The sequence below is a fragment of the Micromys minutus genome (genome assembly GCF_963924665.1).
Source record: "Micromys minutus genome assembly, chromosome: 18".
NCBI classification, from domain to species: domain Eukaryota; kingdom Metazoa; phylum Chordata; class Mammalia; order Rodentia; family Muridae; genus Micromys; species Micromys minutus.
The window spans coordinates 32,291,972-32,309,576 of record NC_137953.1 but is presented as its reverse complement, the minus strand read 5'-3'; the positions used below and the strand labels follow the sequence as shown (position 1 = coordinate 32,309,576).

The 17,605-nt window shown below is 43.1% G+C and overlaps 1 protein-coding gene across 2 annotated transcripts; it reads left to right on the top strand.

Moving 5' to 3' along the window:
* Positions 1-2,918: 2,918 nt before the first annotated feature.
* On the top strand, positions 2,919-10,135 carry GIMAP4 (GTPase, IMAP family member 4). Of its 2 annotated transcripts, none has more exons than XM_080931942.1 (3): positions 2,919-2,955; positions 5,153-5,224; positions 8,415-10,135. In XM_080931942.1, exons 2-3 carry the CDS (start codon positions 5,167-5,169, stop codon positions 9,341-9,343), a joined length of 987 nt encoding a protein of 328 aa, XP_080788068.1. In that variant the 5' UTR covers positions 2,919-2,955; positions 5,153-5,166; the 3' UTR covers positions 9,344-10,135. The 2 variants fall into 2 exon arrangements, with proteins under 2 accessions (XP_080788068.1, XP_080788069.1); XM_080931943.1 differs by lacking the exon at positions 2,919-2,955 and adding an exon at positions 4,977-5,027.
* The last annotated feature ends 7,470 nt before the right edge of the window (positions 10,136-17,605 follow it).

Sequence of the window (17,605 nt, the reverse complement as noted above, 5' to 3'; positions counted from 1 at the left end):
ACACACACACACACACACACACACACACACATGCACCAAGCACACCACACACACATATGTATTCATACATGACATATTCATTTAAATTTAAAATGAGCAAGTGATCAGGAAAGCTGGCTGAAGACTCTGTAGTAGGTTTCCAAACTCCACTACAGGCGGCAGAGCAGACACAGATGCATACGTGGAATGAGTCCTAAGTTCAGGGATATGAAAGGCTTTTGTGAGATGCTCTAATCTTTAGAAAAGAACCTTATAATCATCTTTCTAGGAGAAAATAAAATGCGGTACTCTGAATTAGGGGGAGGAAGGAAACTATTGGGCCCACCTTATCCACTAGCCCCCATGTTTATCCTGTAGTAACACAATTTTTCATAGCTGGTACTTCTGGTACCTGCTGTGCTTTGGTCTCGGTCACTACCAACCTCCAGTCTTCTGGGCTTGTGTTGGATGCTGTTAACACTAAAGCCTTAACTTTTGTACCATCGAATGCCTTCTGATCATGTGAGTAGATGAGTTGACTGTGAGACTGCCTGTGGAACTTAACAGGTGGGAAACCACAGTGTTGCCCTGGAGTTGACTTTTCATAAGCCAGCTTATATTGATTTTGAAATCTCTGATCTGTGATTCAATGCAAATAAACATGACAGAAAAAAAATGCACAGAATGCATGATGTCACGGGCATTCTCATGTTTATCCCTGTGGTCTCAATGATATTTTAAATAACCACTGGTTCAAAGAAACTAATAATAAAAATATATACTTTTTGTTTTTATTACTAACTTTTGTTTTGTTTGCAGTCCATGCCTATGATATACTCTCATCATTCTTCCCCCTCCTTCTTCATTCCCTTCCCACCCCCTCAAATCTTCCCTTCCCTACAAATCTTTTCCCTAAATTACGACTTTTTGTTTTACCTTATATCTCACGGAATTTAATAGGGCTGTTCATGTGACCATGAGTTCGGGGCTACACGTTAAAGCCTGGCTTTATGGACCTTACTAATGGGTACAGAATATCTAGTGAAGGTCACTCACATCACAAACTGGCCAGAATTAAGTGTCTCCAAGTGGAAGGCACAGGAAAGTTCTGCTTTGGACCAGTTCTAGTCCAAAGGGACATCCAGAGAGAATTCTGAGTTCAGTTCAGGAAGCTGAGCTTTCCTGAGGAGCTTCATTTCTCGGTCTCTCGAGGCACTCTATTATGCTAATGGCCGTGCACAAGGCTGCTGTATCTTAGCCTTTCTGCCCTGTAATATAACAACTCATGAGGTGAGTAAGACAAAGGTGAAGGAGCTAGCACAGGAAATGTCTGTGGCAGATGCAGGAAGGAAGTGTCTCAGGGCACATTTAACAATAACTGTCTTACTCTCATAGGAAGGGTTCTGGGAAATGGGCTGACATTAGTTTCAAGCCCACAGTTTCTCAAGGATTGTTATAAAAAAAAATCATTCCCTGGTCTCTTCACCAAAAACATCAACTGAGTTGGACCAGAGATTTATATAAGTCTGAGGGTGGAGTTCATGCATTGAAGGAAAATGTCACTTTATGTAGCAGAGAGGGAACATGAAGAAAGAACAGAAATGGTTGAAAAATAAACGGTAGGGCTGGAAGGTGTCGTGCTGACTAGTGTAATCTGCTACAAATGCCTGTCTGGATTGATATGTTTCTGGATGTCTGTGCTCCCAGGTTTCCAATTACTGAAGATTACAAATTCATGGGACCTTTCAGTGCACAGGACAGTAACCTGAAGATGAGAGGAGGCTTAGAAGACCTGTGGTAAAAATTGAGGTTTGTCAGGGCCTCTCTCAGAAGCACCTGGTTGCTTGGTGACTCTGTGCCAAGTTAGCAGATTTTACAGATGAACCTGGGAAATCGAAGTCACTTCATAAATAGATTTTCTTGGTGGGAGGGTTCCTAATCTGACTTACTTCTTCCCCCTCCCCCATCACACTTATTCCTATTCCTGTAAGGGATCCAAAACCCAAGCTCTTCCTGCTGATCTCTGCCTGAGTAACTCCCCAGACCTGGTGGTCCCTTGGGACTTATGAACTATATGGATGTCAAGTACTCGAAAACAGTGTGAAGACATGAGGACATGAGGTTCTTCTGATACATATATGTATATGTGTATATGTATATATGTGTGTGTGTGGAGAGATTGGATGGAATTTGAAATAAAACTGTCCCAAGTTGAAGAGGTATGTATAGAGCCTGGAGAAAACACAACACACACACACACACACACTCACACACAGAGACACAGACACACAGAGCAATCAGTTGCTCTCAGCTCCTTAGATAGGGGCAAGAATTCATGAGCCCTTCACCATCAGCGCTGGGATTTTTGTCTGTGCAAATTTGTGTGTGAAATGACCTTGTCATACCAGCAATAGTGTCTCACTGCAGATGTTCACTACCTCAAATCCTTCCACCCCTCTTCTATAATATCCCTCAATAACTGAGGAGAGGGGGAATGATATAGACATCCCATTTAAATTCACCTGTATCAGGATTTACATGAAATATAAAATATCTAAATATCCAAATTAAATGTAGATTCTATTATATTTTGTTAGCAAGATTCAGTATCACTGCCGTCCAAGTCACTCCCATTTTATTTACAGAACATTCTGCCCAACGAGAGCTGCCTGCCCATTATTTACTAAGATGGAACCTATTGCAGTCTGTTGAAGTCCTGGAGATGAAAAAAGTGACTATTGATTTGTCACATTCCAAGTGCTCAATAGCTACTAGCAGCCCGTGTGTCCCCGATGAGATGACACAGAACAAGAGGGCTTCGGAAAGTTCTGCAGTGCAGCTAGCTAGGAAGATGGGTGGGTCCCTTGCAGCCTCCTATTTCCACCGTTCCTCCCCCTCGCTTCCTCTCTGATACTCTGTGTTCTGGTTCTAGCATTGTTGCAAAATCAGAGAAGGCCACAGGACCGAGGTTTTCAGGTAAGAGAACAGGGATGAATAGCATTTGAGTTTCTGTTGGTTTTGGTGAGGAGGGGGTCTCTCCTTTGGCTGTGTCTAGAAAACCTCCTGACAGACCTGCTCTTGGGAACTGTACGTTTCTGATTCCAGCCTGATCATTGTAGGTGGTAATCTGAGTGGAAGGCTGAGTTCTACAAATTCCTGTGTGCCTCAGGGCTCGCTATTTTGAGGACAATTTCTCTATGGAGAAAGTATTCCTTTACTGGTCTTGAATCTTCCAAGAGGAGAATGAATGAACTAGCTTGAAAGGTGCAGCAGGGAGAAGGTAGGGTGGGGGACCCCTAACAGGCACAGCTTGGCACAGCTCCACCATGCTGGCATTCAGGGCAGAACCAGCACTAGCTGTTACCTTTGTTCTTTTAAGCTGCTTCCTGGGGAACCTGCTTCTTGGGGAAACCAGTCTTTCCTGAGTTCTTAGAAGAGCTGAGCTCCCTCCAGGTGGGTCTAAGTAGGGAGGTTACATTCACTGTGGCTACAGTTCTGAAGTCAGGAGTAGATGTTAGGTCATAGGCAGAGGGGAGATGACTTAGTCAATGAAATCAGCACCTACAGAAACAAAGTCTGGTTTTACATATGAATTGCTGTCTAAAGTGCCCCTCTGTCACTCGGTGCCTTCTGTCTCTCTCCACTCCGAGAATGTTGTGAGAAATGTTCTACCATTGATGTGGGTCTCCAGGAAAATCACCAACATCAGTTCTGTGCTAAAAACCAATGCTTTATGTAAGTTTGTGGTTTCTCTTTAGTTTATGAAAATCTGTCTTCTACTTACCTGGCCTTCAGGCATAAAGAACTGAGCCTCTTTCAAAAGAAGCATCTGGTGTTCTGCTTCACATTTGTAACTGATGGCTCCCTGTATGGGGATTCTGTCTGTCCTTGACAAGGAGAATTCCAATCTGTTTTAGTCACAGTTGGCTCTACAGTTTTCAAATATGTTCCTGTGGGATGGGTTGTGGAAGCCTTCAAAATGAGCTGAGCATTTATTTCTACATGACTGTGTCTTGGTTAACAAGGAAGGCTTGCTGTGTGCACAGGCCACCAAGCAGAGAGAGGTAAAGACTCAAGATGGTCAGTTTGCTTATTTAGTAAATAGAGACCCATTCTTTGTCCAATGCTGTGTCTATTCTTGGTAAGTTTCCGGTCACATAGTCTTAGAGGAGACTATTGTATGCTAGAAAACAATTTCATGTTACTACCATGCTCTGATGAGGAAATGGTGCTGTGTAGTGTCAGCAAAGGCAAGTGACCTCAGAAGCTGGAGTCTCAGGCTGGTGCTACTGCAGGAGAGAGGTGTTGGAGAGGGCTGCTCAGGAAGCAGAGGTTGAGCTGGTCCAGCTGGGTGCTAGGTTGGAGCAGTGCCCCCAGAAAAGGGAAATTCTGAGAAAGTATAGGAGATAAAAGTGCTTCAAGGACCCTGGGAACATAGGGGAGGTCAGTGCTTTCAGGGAAAATGTTCATGCAGGGACTTCTGAACCATCCTAATAGTTCAAACTATCCTCTAAAGAGAATCAAAAGCTGCTAGGAAATTCAAGCAAGAAAAGTAAAACCAAATTTTATTTCAAAAGTGAGATCTGGTGGCAGTGTTATAAAGGGACCCAAGAAGGGATGATGGGGCCCCACCCAGCTGCACTGACAGCGAACAACAATGGGTCTGATCAACAGGGAGGCAGAAACAAAGGGCCAAATGAGATTTCTGAATGTAGTCGTTAAGGTTTGGAGATGGGTTCATTCATGGCAGGAAACCAAAACTAGAGCGGAGCTCATAGCCTATCAAGAGCCACTGGCTGTGTGGTGATACCTTTTATTGAGACAAGGGGTCAGGACTAGAAAAGGAGAGGGGACAAAAGTTCTATCCTGGTCTGCCTTTGTTAGAGACTCAAACAAAAGTCACAATGAGAAGCTGAGGAAGAAGTCTGAATAGTACTCATTCACTAGCTGGAGAGATGGAGGGAAATAGGTCCAGCACATGCAAATGCTGGTAGGATTTAAGTTTGTGTAAGAAAAAAAAAACATAGCCTGAAAAATGGAATACCAAGGTGAGTTTTTGGGTATGGGGCAGGAGAAACCAAAGTACTGAGTTTATAACAAAATGTTTAGTGTCAGCTACAGTGGGGTTCCAGGTGTTTTTCGGGTCTTTCCATGGCTGTTTCTTTATCTGCAGGGAGCTGAGCTACAATGGAAGCCCAGTACAGTGGTGTGGGGTCCATCCTGGAAAAATCAAGGAGCGACCATGGTGAGAGGAGCTGGGGCGTGGGAGAGGGTAGCCAAACTGCAGGAGAAGTGGGGAGGCAGACAAAGAGGGGTGCAGTCCCTCCTGTCTTGACCATCACAACTGAATGGGAGAAAACCATCAAGCTGCCCTCATAGTTCTCTGCTCTGCACGTCCTTATGCTATCCGAGGAATGTCCATTAGGCCGAGCAGAACAAACCCAGATGGTCTCTCACTCATCCAGAGCTTGGCACAGCCCTCCCTTCTCTCCTTTCCTTCTTTTGTTCCATTTGACATGGGCTTCTACACATACTGTGGCCCTGACTAGCCAGAAGCCTGTGACAGCCACCCTGCTCCTGTGCAGAGGGATGGGTATGAGCCACCATGCCGCCTTCAGCACAACTTCTCACTTCCTCTTTCCTACAGGCAGAAAGGCTGCCTGTGGCCTCTCTGGTCACATCTCTGTCCTTTCCTGAAGGAGGATTGAAAGAAAGCAATTCGGGGGTCATTGGTCCCTTGTCTGGCTCCCTGATCCCATTGCCCCCATTCCAATCAACAAATGAAACTGTGTGCCACTGAGCACCCAGATCCTCTGCTGAGATTGTCAGCTGAGATTTGCTCGCTTATCAAACTACCTTACAACACAGTAGTTTAAAGCATCAGCCATTTCTTTGAACCACATTAGCTAACATTGGACTCTCATGCATGCTCCTGCCAGCGTCCTGATAGGCTCACAGACGTGTCACTCATGTACCTGTGGTAAGGTTCTCTGTCAGTCTTGGCAGATTCACAGATGTGTGTACATCAGGGCTTCTTAGACATTTGCCCAAGAAATTTTTATGTGAGGTTAAAATAGGTTGCAAGTCAAACATACAAAATTTGAAATGAACTTTTGATATATATGTATATTTACTATTTATATATGTATATATGTGTATGTATAATTTACTGTTTCTTAATGATTAAAGTATATTTTCCCCATACCATAGGGGGTTTCAGTTTGATAGAATGAGTAAATTTTGAAGAACTATTGCATAACATAGTGAACACAATAAGTTCTATATTTTACATTTCATAAGAAAGCAGATTTTAAGTGTTTTCACCACAAAACATAGTTATATGAGCAATGCAGATGTTAAATTTTCTGAGTATCTTTTTAAAGCAATGCATTGTACACCATAGCTACATACAAGTTGTGTTTAACAACTAGTCTTTGACAACACTGAAGAAGTGTATGCCAGGTACAAGAAAAGTAAATGAGAAAATTAAAGTTAATAAATTGTACTGTTGTCTTTCTTCAACTTAAAACAGCACAGTTGCACTTTGGTGATGTGGATATACACAGGTTTAGTTTTGTTTGCATAACTAAAGCTTGATTGAATATTCGATCTTGACGGATAGAGCACATCAAACAGTTTTTAGGGTTGACTGATTTTGTGAATGTATAGTAAGAAATTGCAAGATGCCATTCACTAAGCTCACAATACAGAGCAGCATTAGTGTCAAAGCCAAGTCACAATGTCTCATGCTGTGTATATGGTGCTGTGGGGTATGAGCAAATATTAATGTTGTTTGGTTAGTAATAAGGAGGCTGTTTCATCATAAAACACACCTAAGTGCTGTCAGAGACATGACAGATTTATTACACCTTTGATTTCAAAATATTTTTTTAGTCATTGTGCATTCAGAATCTTTTACTGTTGTTAAATTTTTCTATTCCTCTCCATGTTCAATTTTGTGTCCCTATATGAAGTCACAGCCTGTGCTTTAAGAAGCTTTGGTATAGTGGACTAGCTCTTCGGCAGACAGGCCTAGAGGAATCTCTCCTGGCTCTCACTGACAGCTAAGCTAGTCCAGGGATCACCACATGGCAGCTGCAGAGGAGCCAAAGGAGCAGTCAGGCCTCAGTGCTTAAAGCGTTTTGAATATTTTGTTTGCCTGTCCCCCAGAGCATGTCACAATGTCCCCCAGCCCATTGGCTGCACTCCACTGAGAAAAAGTTGCGAATCTACATCCCAAAGTGGAGGGCATTGAGGGATGGGAAGAAGAGGGTGTGTATTATGGTATAATCAGGGCCATTTTCTCTCCACACCCTTCAGTAATGCAGCTATATGCCAGACTAGACCAGATTAAAAGTAGATAAAGGCAGTTTATTTGTAGGCAGCTCTCTAGTGGGTTAACCAATCTCACAGGTAGAGAGGTCAGTGAAGTCACATATCCTGGCTGGAGCAAGGTGATTTTATAGAATTTAGCAAACAGTGATGATATGTCAGCTAGGATCTGGGATTGTGCCCATACATGGTGAAAACCTAAACCCAATCATTCTTGGGTTCGTTGCCAGAAACTCAGAGAAGGAGAATGATGACATGTTAGCCCCGAGTTTTCTCCAAGCGTTTAAGCAGATGGGAGTTTTCTCTATGTGGGTGGAGTTGGGGGAAGGAGGGCAGATGGGGTTTCCCTGCTTGTTCAGGGAATGTGTAGAGTCCAGTTTAACTAGCACTATGCACTGTCAATGCTGGCTAATTATGGCTTAGTAGCTACCATTCATTCCTTCTCCCAGTCTTCCTTCCTATGACCAAGAATTCAATGCCCGCAAGAATCTTTCCGATGGGGCACTCTTCTGTGTTAAGTAAATACTTATGTGAACTGCCCCTGCATCCTTTCTAAGATCACCTTAGGCAGTGTTCTCAGTCATATTACTTCATTCATCCTGAGATTTTTCTGGTTCCCAAACATGGAAAACTATCTTAAGGCTTGTACACCCTCCCCTACTTGTCTCTCAGGTGAAAGAAAATGTCATTTAAAAAGATGAAGCAGAAAAAAAAAATGCTTTTTTGGGTAGATGCCCCAAACTCACACTTAGTGCTTCACTCTGGATTCTGTAAGTGAGGCAGCTAACAGAAGTGGTTCACCATTCTCTTCTGCAGCCTTTATTTCCTCTGCTGGGTGACTGAAAATCACCAAAGGTCAGAATGAGGAGCTCAAAGAAGAATATTAAAAAGGGGCAGTGAAGAAAAGAGATCAAGGGAGGGACAAAATGTCAAGTCGTTCCAGATGGGTCTTTAGACCCAGAAGTTGTATGTTGGCCCTATAGGGCAGAGGTCATGGGGAAAGGTCATAAACAGCCAGAGAGTGGCACTGGATTATGCCACTTCATATGTGTAATGATTGGGGGCTGATTCTAACATTTGGTTTTGTTTTCTTGACATTCTAGAGCTTGGAAACCAAGATCAGGGAAGTCCCCAGCTGAGAATTGTCTTACTTGGAAAAACTGGAGCAGGAAAGAGTTCAACAGGGAACAGCATCCTTGGAAGAAAAGCATTTTGTTCTGGCATTTGTGCAAAATCCATTACCAAGATCTGTGAGAAAGGGGTGAGCACCTGGGATGGGAAAGAACTTGTTGTCGTGGATACACCTGGTGTTTTTGACACTGAGGTACCAGATGCTGATACACAAAGGGAGATCACTCGATATGTTGCCTTGACCTCCCCAGGGCCTCATGCTCTGCTCCTAGTGGTAGCACTGGGGCGTTACAGTGTGGAAGAACACAAGGCCACACAGAAAATTCTGAGCATGTTTGGAACAAGAGCTAGAAGATTCATGATTCTCTTGCTCACCAGGAAGGATGACTTGGGAGACACTGATATCCATGAATACTTAGAGGAAGCTCCTCAACTCCTCCAAGATGTGCTCCATGAGTTCCAGAACCGCTACTGTTTGTTCAACAATAGAGCATCAGGAGCTGAACAGGAGGAACAGAAAAGGCAGCTGTTGACCCTGGTCCAGAGCATGGTGAGGGAAAATGGTGGAAGATGCTTTACTAATAAGATGTATGAAAGTGCTGAGGATGTGATTCAGAAACAAACCTGGAAGAAGCAAGAATTTTACAGAGAGGAACTGGAGAGAGAGAAAGCACGGATAAGAAGGGAGTATGAAGAAGAGATTAGAGGTCTGAAAAATGAATTGGAGAGGGAAAGGAGAAAGGCTCGTATGGAGATGGAATTCAAAAAGAAAGAGGATGTTTTTGCAGAGAGACGACAAAATGCTAGGAATGAAGTTGAGAACACAAGTATGATAGTTGAGTTAATCATAAAAGCATGGCAGATTGCTTCCTTTATCTTCAACCAGTTTATGAAAGACTAGACTTAGTCTACAAGACTAGACCCTATTTTTCTGCATCTCCCCTGAGAACCCTGCCACACAAAGCTCACTCCTCAATGCCCAAACGCTCTAATATCAGCCTTTCAGGACTAAGAAATGAAATATAGCTCACCATTGGCAGTTTTTCAATTTACTTATCAAGAATCTGACCAAACTTCAATTTGTGAAACTCCAAAGCAGAACTTATTATTGCTTGCTACCTTGTGTTCTTCCTCAGTGAAAGCCACCCAGAGGTCCACAGAAAATGACTGTAACATCGACCCACTTCTCTGGAACAGAGGTTCAGTCTTCACCTGTAGTGTCTGCACGATACTCATTCTTTGGACAACTGTTTTGTATGTTTTATTAGGAAGTTTAATTTTTTGCATTAGGTAATCTCTAGTCAGAGATAGATAGCATGCCTCTCAATGGATGTCAGGTTTATTTAGTTATGTTCTCATGAATGGCATCAAATTGTCCCAGCTGCCCTTTGAAGGCGAAGATGATCTTGTAAGTCAAGTAATCCAGGGTGAGCACAAGTTAGCAATTCAACAGGCAACACCACAATGTTTGGTGTGTTCAGGTGTGCCTCCAGAAGCTCTCTCCAACCCTTCAACCAGTTTGATCAGTGGTCAGCTCTCTCCTTGAGAAATGCTCTGGTTACTGCAGTCCTCCCCCGAACCACCCTACATCCAATCATGCTGCTTCTGCCCCTGCCCAGCTAATTTGCTTATTGCTGTTATAATAAACTTTTATATCGCCTCATACATGTTTAGAACTGGAATCTGCTTTGTCTTAGAAGATGCTACTGCTGTAACAGCACAGAGATGAATTTTGTTTTATTGGTAAAAGTGTAAGGTGTTTTTTTTGAACCAGACTTGCTCTAACCTCATGGCACCTCATCTCCTGTCTTGTTTCCTCATGCAGGTGAATGCATGTACATACATGTGTGTGTGTGTGTGTGTGTGTGTGTGTGCGTGTGCGTGTGTGTGTGTGTGCATGCATGCTTGTGTGTGCACAGGTACATGGATGTTTGTGGAGGGTAGAGGATGATCTCAGGTGTCTTCCCCAGTAATGCTACCTACATTCCTATCAGCCTGGAGTTCACTAATTCAGCTGGACTGGCTGGCCCATGACCCCTGAGGATTCTTCTACTTCCACCTCCCCAGCCCTGAGATCGCAAGTGCACGCATCCCCACCCAGATTTTCATACAGGTTCTGTGAATCAAACACAGGTTCTCAAGCTTGCAAGACAAGAACTTTTCTGACTGAATCACTCTCATCCTCCTCTTTCTCTGAATTCTTTGAACCAAGTTCTCAATCCTTCACCAGCCAAAGACCACAAGTATTTTGGGTCCTTATTAGCTTATGGCAGAAGCTGTGTCTTAGGTTTCTGAGACCTGTGAGCTTTTTCTGGTACATAAGTTCCCTCTAATATAAAGATAGCAGCAATTATTTCTTTATTCCTTTTGCTACGTTTCTTCTGAATTACCCTCACTTGGTTTCTCAGAATCCTCAGAGCTTTCTCCCCACAGCACCTGTGACAGCCCACATCGTTCTTTCATATCTCAAAATTAGCTTTTCTAAGCTTCTCTTGGCAGCAGGTAACCATTATAGAAAGTCACTAGTCAAAATGCAGAGATCACTGTGGGATGCCCAGCCCTAATTGATACACTCACAACACAACTCCTGCATCCAAGACCCAGAACATTATTTAAGAGGAAGACCAGGAAGTTTGCTGTGATAAACACTGTCTTAGTTAGGTTTGTTGTGTTATGTTGTTTGTTTGTTTGTTTTGCTGTGAACAGACACCATGACCAAGGCAGCTCTTATAAAGACAACATTTAATTGGGGCTGGCTTACAAGGTCAGAGGTTCCGTCCATTATCATTACGGCAGGAGCATGGCAGCATCTAGGCAGGCATGGTGCAGGAGGAGCTGAGAGTTTTCCATCTTCACTGAAAAGCTGCTAGAAAAATACTGGCTTTCAGGCAGGTAGGATGAGGGTCTTATAGCCCACACCCACAGTGGCACACTTACTCCAACAGGGCCACACCTTCTAATAGTGCCACTCCCTGGGCCAAGTATATACAAACCAACACAAACATCATGGCAAAAAGCACCTTGTGGAAGAAAGGGTTTATTTTTATCTTACAGCTTTATAACCCATCACAGAGGAACAGAAACAAAGGAACCTGGAGACAGGAACTGATGCAGAGGCCATGGAGGAGTGCTGCTTACTTGCTTGGTGTCCTTGACTTGCTTAACTTTTAAAAACTTTTTTGTAGATTCTATGTAAATTTCACATTTCACATCACGCACCCCAATCCCAATAACCCCCCTGTCCCTTTATACCCACCCTCTGCTGTTGCACACCTCCCCCACCCACATACTAAAAGAACACAAAATAAGACCCAAAGAAGATCTCAGTGTGTCACACAGTGTACTACTCTTTTGCCCAAACAGCTTTACTTGAAAATGTTTATTACAATGAAGTCACTGGGGTGTTTCACGGACTCTGGCTTCTGCTACACTATCTATACTGGATCCTCACTGGGACTCCTCTGGAATATTCTGTTGTTGCCCTGTGTCAAAGAAACCCTGCAGCTTTGAAACTGCAAGACTGGCCCTTTCATGCACTCCAGCAGTTCATAGATGTGGTGGATGTTGGGGTGAGCCAACTCAAAGACCTGGATCTGGGCCCTGGGTGGAAGGGGTGGAGGTGGAGATGGGAGCTGAGACACAGTGTATCTCTCCCCACACCACCACATGGTAGATGAGGGGTGGAGCCTTCTCACCACAGTGCTGAGACATCAACACAGCCTCAGGTCAGCCCAGACCAGACACATCTATATGGCCTTGGGTGGTAGCATGATCCTGGGACAACAACACAGACTCTGGCTGTGATAGGACCTAAGATCCATATATATCAATACTGACATCCAGATGGCCTTTGGTGGCAACATAGGACACAGCCATTAGCATAGACCCTGACTGCAGTAAGGCTTCAGATTCAGATATGGACTTTAGTGGTAGCCCAGACCAGCACATCACCCTGGCCCCAGGTGGTTACACAGGCTCATCATATCTGACTGTTCCTCACTGCTGTGATGTCTCCAATTCCACCTCTCTCCTCAGTGCACCAAATGCTCAGCTTTGATTTCTCACCCATCACTCTCTCCATCACATACTCCCTTATCACAGGGCACTTGGGTATCTCTCTCTTCCTGCCAGCCTCTTGCTTAATATTTTTAATACACTTCAGCCACTGATCCAATGGATGGCACCTCCAACTGCAGGCTGGGCCCTACTACATCAGTCATTAATCAAGAATACAAACCATAAAGGAATTTTAATTCAGCAACATGGCTCCTCTGGCTGGAATACAGATGTGCACTTAGCACACACCTCTAATCCCAAACAATAAAGATAAAATTAATTTGTTAAAGGAAGCACCCATATCTGAAAGTGATGTCATATGAGTGGCAGACAAAGTGATGAATCAGAGAAAGATTTGACAAATGAGACAGAGATAGGAAGTGCACAACTCTCACAAGGACAGGAGAAACAGCAGCAGCAGCAGCAAGAGAGAGAGAGAGAGAGAGAGAGAGAGAGAGAGAGAGAGAGGAAAGACAGACAAAGACAGACATGCAGAGACACAGAGAGAGACACAGAGAGATACCACAGAGATATACAGAAGGCAGAGACAGAGAAATAGAGAGACAGAGAGACAGATACAGAGAGAGAGAGAAGGCAATTTTACTGGGACAGTTTTACAGAGACATGTTGCAGAGAGAACAAGCTAGACACAGGTAAAGACAGCATGAGCCAGTGAATGAGAAGGAACCAAAAGATTCGAACAGATTACTAGAGTTAATTTGAGGCCAAGCAGAACAATTCAGTGAGAACCTGAGAGAAGCCAGTTTGAATCAGTCAGCATGGAGAGGAGTTTAAGCCAGAACAGTTGAATAGAATCAGCCAGACAAAATTTAGAAAGAACTAGAAAGGGTGAGCTTCTTCAGCTGTAAGTCTCCGAGATGACAATTACATTAAGTGAGTAAAAGTGACTTTTATTCAGGTAAATAAAAGTTACTTTTACAAACAAAGGAGTCTGATCTTTACTATCTTAACATAGACCATTTGTGTGCAGGCACCCGGAGAAGACAGAAGAAGACAGAAAGCAAGCTTTGGATCCCTGGAGCTGGAGTTACAGGCAGTTGTAATCCACCTAACATGGGTGTCAGAACTGAACTTGGGTCCTCTGTAATAGTAGCAAGCACTCCTTGTTTTGTTTGTTTAATTATTATTTCATCGTATATCCATGGCAAGCAGCAAACATTCTTAAGCACGAAGCTGTCTCTCTAGCCCCTCAGTTTTCTTCAGTTACCTCCTCCTACTTCTGCTAATCCCCTTCGCTTTCCTAAATCATTCCACCTGTGTCTTAATTCCTTAAACAAATCTAGATTCTACATATGACAGAAAAAGCATGGCATTTGTGCTTCTAAGTCTGGCTTATTTATTTAGCATAACAATATCTAATTCCATCCATTTACTGAAAATAAAATGACATTCTTTCTTCAATAACCATATGTATAAGCTTTATATTTCCTTTATCCATTTATTCTTTTATGGGACCCTAGACTGGGTAGTGTGATAATAATTGTGGTGATATATTTAGCTGTATTTTATGGTTGGTTTGACTTTTTGGGCACATACCCAGCAGTAGTAGAACAGGACCACATAGTTCTACTTTGGAGTTTCTTCCATCACAATTATTTAGTATATGTGTGGTTGGTACATATGCATAAGTATGCACGTGGAAGCCAGAGAACCTTTTCCCATCAATCTCTACCTGATTTTCTATGTTTTATTACATTTACTTGTATGTGTACATGCACATGGGACATCTGCAGGTAGAGATCAGAGGACAACTTGTGAGAGTTGATTCTCTTCCTGTACCTGTCTCTTCCCAGGGACCTACCTCAAGTTCCCAGAGATGGGTTTCGTAGAGATATCATTACCCACAGACCCTCTCTACTTTTTGTTATTTGTTTGTTTGTTTTTGAGACTGGCTATGAGAAAGGCCCTGGATCCTTCTGTTACCCCAATTCTTCACAACACAGAGGCACAGCACATAACCTCAGAAGTCTACTTGTTCAAATGCTAATTAGGAAAATGTTATAATCAGCACTTAAGTATTGTCGAGTTTGGGGAAAACACTAAATATTTACATTTTGTTTGTTTGTTTGAGGCAGGGTTTCTCTATGTAGCCCTGGTTATTCTTACTCTGTAGACCAAGCTGGCCTAGAGTTCACAGAGATCTGCCTGCCTCTGCCTCCAGCCTGTGTCACTGTACCTGGCTCCTAAATATTTAAACTTTGATCACATAAGAAAGACCTTCATGAAGTCATAAAGCAAAAGTCTTGGCTGACTAAGAATCATAAACCGTGCAAGTCATTTTGGTTGGTGCCAGATGGGAAGTGTGACAAGAACTACGCCAGAGGAGAGGAGGCAACTCTGCCATAAAAAACTTTTGAAAGTCCTGTTGCTCAGGAAGGGCAGTGGTTGGCTCTGCTCTGTTCTTGGGTAGGTCTGGGGAACCCCCACGTTTCCTGTTTACATCTGTATTTTTCAAAAGCTGAGACTATATTGCTCTTCCTTGGGGCCCCTGGTGAGCAGAAGTGAGTTACATTCACCCTTTCTCTTTCCATTCTATGGGCCCCAAGAAGGGCTCCTTTGGGCAGATACATAGCCTCCTTTGCTACTCTGATTAATTTGGCCTTCATGGGCACAGTCCATGTAGGTAAAAGACAAACATATTTAAGTACACATTGGCTTCAGGTCTCTGTTATGAACTCTCATTAATGATCAGGGAGTCACATGCTAGACAGAGCAATAAAGTGAGAAAAATGACATTCTACCTTATTTGATCCAGTCCTTTCTGTGTATATTTTTCTCACAGACTCTTGGGAAGCATGTCTTTGATGTCCTGCTAATTGTTTTAGCAATACTTGAAGCAGGAGAAATGCCCTTTGCTTTGTCCAGCATAGGATCTCAGTCTCAAGGTAGGCATTCTACAATGGTACAGAAATGCTATACCAGTCACAACCAAAGATGTGTTTGAAAAGTACTTACTAGACCTCTTCCTGCACTTTTATACCAGGTACCTAGTAAATATATCTGACAAATACTGGATTATTTTTTGTGAAATGCAGGGTTCACATCATAAAAATACACAGGAAGTCAATAGTGATGGTCATCTTCTAACATGTAAAAGATTAATACAGATTTAACCAAAGAAGGCAGCCTTCTTAGTATGAGCATTTTGTTAAGAATGGATTGTTCCTGTTATGGCATTTCCAATTTCTGTTGAAATTGAAATCTGAATGAAAAAGAAACAGAAACAAAAAGGAGAGAGAGACACATAACTGCTTCTAGATATGGTGAAGGAAAAGGGTCACTGTAGATATGTGGGAAGGCATCTGAGAAAATCCAGTTTGGGCTTGAGCAGACTGACCTGGATCATGTGAGAAGAGAGGGAGGGGAAAGGAGAAGGGAGAAGGAAACCAGATGCAGCAACCAAAGGTACAAAAAGAGTGAATAATCAAAATGTTTGGATTATGTAGGAAAGAGCAGCCCAGACCCATAGTTGCAGAGTACAGGGTTTGCCAGCCAGGAGGGTCCTGTAACAAACAGGAAAAAGGATGCTGGCAGGACCTGGTGGCCATTGTTAAATGGTGACATCAGTCATTTGTCTAAGTCTTAAAACCACCAACTTCCATTGCTCAGGAGTCTTACACAGTGGAACTGTCAGTGGTTAGAATGAGAGAACCCCTCATCTCCCAAGAAAGAGACCCACAGGCAAAATGATAAGTTAAACAAACAAGTGCCTCAAGTTTCATCTCAGGAGGAGCTGATCTCAGAAATAAAAAGCTATTGGGAGCTGAGGTCTGTTCTTCCCTGTAGCTCTGATGGTTTGCTTGACTTTTTTCTATCCAGGGTGTCTCTGTGTGAATTTGGCCAGGTGTAAGCTCTTGTGTGGTTTGAAACTAGATTCATATTCTGAGAATTCATTTCTTGACTTCTTCTTCTTCTTCTTCTTCTTCTTCTTCTTCTTCTTCTTCTTCTTCTTCTTCTTCTTTTTTTTTTTTGGCTTTCATGTAGAATTAACAATAACTTATCTTGGACAGAAGGTTGCAGTAAAAAGCCATCCAGGGGAAGGAGACTGAGGTGGCCTCAGAGTGAGGAGAGAAAAGCTGAGTCACCTGATAGGAGTCCAGTGAGCCAACTGCCTTCTGTCTGTTCCACCATTTTGTCCTTTCCTTATGAACAGAGCTACATCATTACCTAGAAAGCAAAGTGTCCACAAGGGTTGCATTCCACAGGGTTTCCTGTGGCTAGCGCCAGCCTTATGACCTAGGAACATAAGCAGAAGTATTGTGGGTTTCTGCACTTCCTTTGCCTTGGTAATAAAAGGCCCTGCTCTCTTGCAAAGCTGTGCCGCCTTCCTCTTTCTTCTGATCCCCAGCCTAGAAGTTGCTATAGAAGAAGTCTGAGTAGGAAGGGAGGGAGAATTGGTTCTGACTGAGCTTGTCCTAGCCTCTGACAGACTCAGAGCCTCCCTTTGCCACATCAACCTCGGCTCCTTTGATTCCTAAGCCACAGTAGTGAATTATCTCCTAGGTGTAGTCAAACAATATTAATGTGATATGCCTGAGCTGATCCGGTGCAACCCCCCAGACATGTTATAGGGAATTTTATACCAACTATAAAAAAAGATACTTCCTGATCTGAAAACTGGTGATGAGTTACATCAACTGAGACTTCTATGTTGACTTTCCAGATTCTGCAGACAGGGAGCTTCACTGCAGAGGGGCAGAAGTGTGCTCAAAATGCCCCCACCTGTCCTTGGAACCCACACAGAGAATTGGTGGACAGCCTGGTTATCTAAGCCTTCCCTGAGAGAGTGCCTACAACCACCATGTAGAACTGTGGAGAACCAACATCTAGATCATCTCAGCAGGTCAAAACGCCCTGATTCAGACACTGCCAAAAGTTTGCTTGTCACCGTCCTCCAACTGCAATGGGTGAGCACTACAAAAAAATAAAGAAATTTAGAAAAGAAGAATGTTCAATTTCATCCTGGTATTCCTATTCTAGTCTGTGTTTAAACCTGCCATTCAAGTTTAAGTGAAATGATTTCACGGTTTCACATAAAATTACATTCTTTCCAGGCACCCACTGACTTCACAGTGGCTTCTTCAAA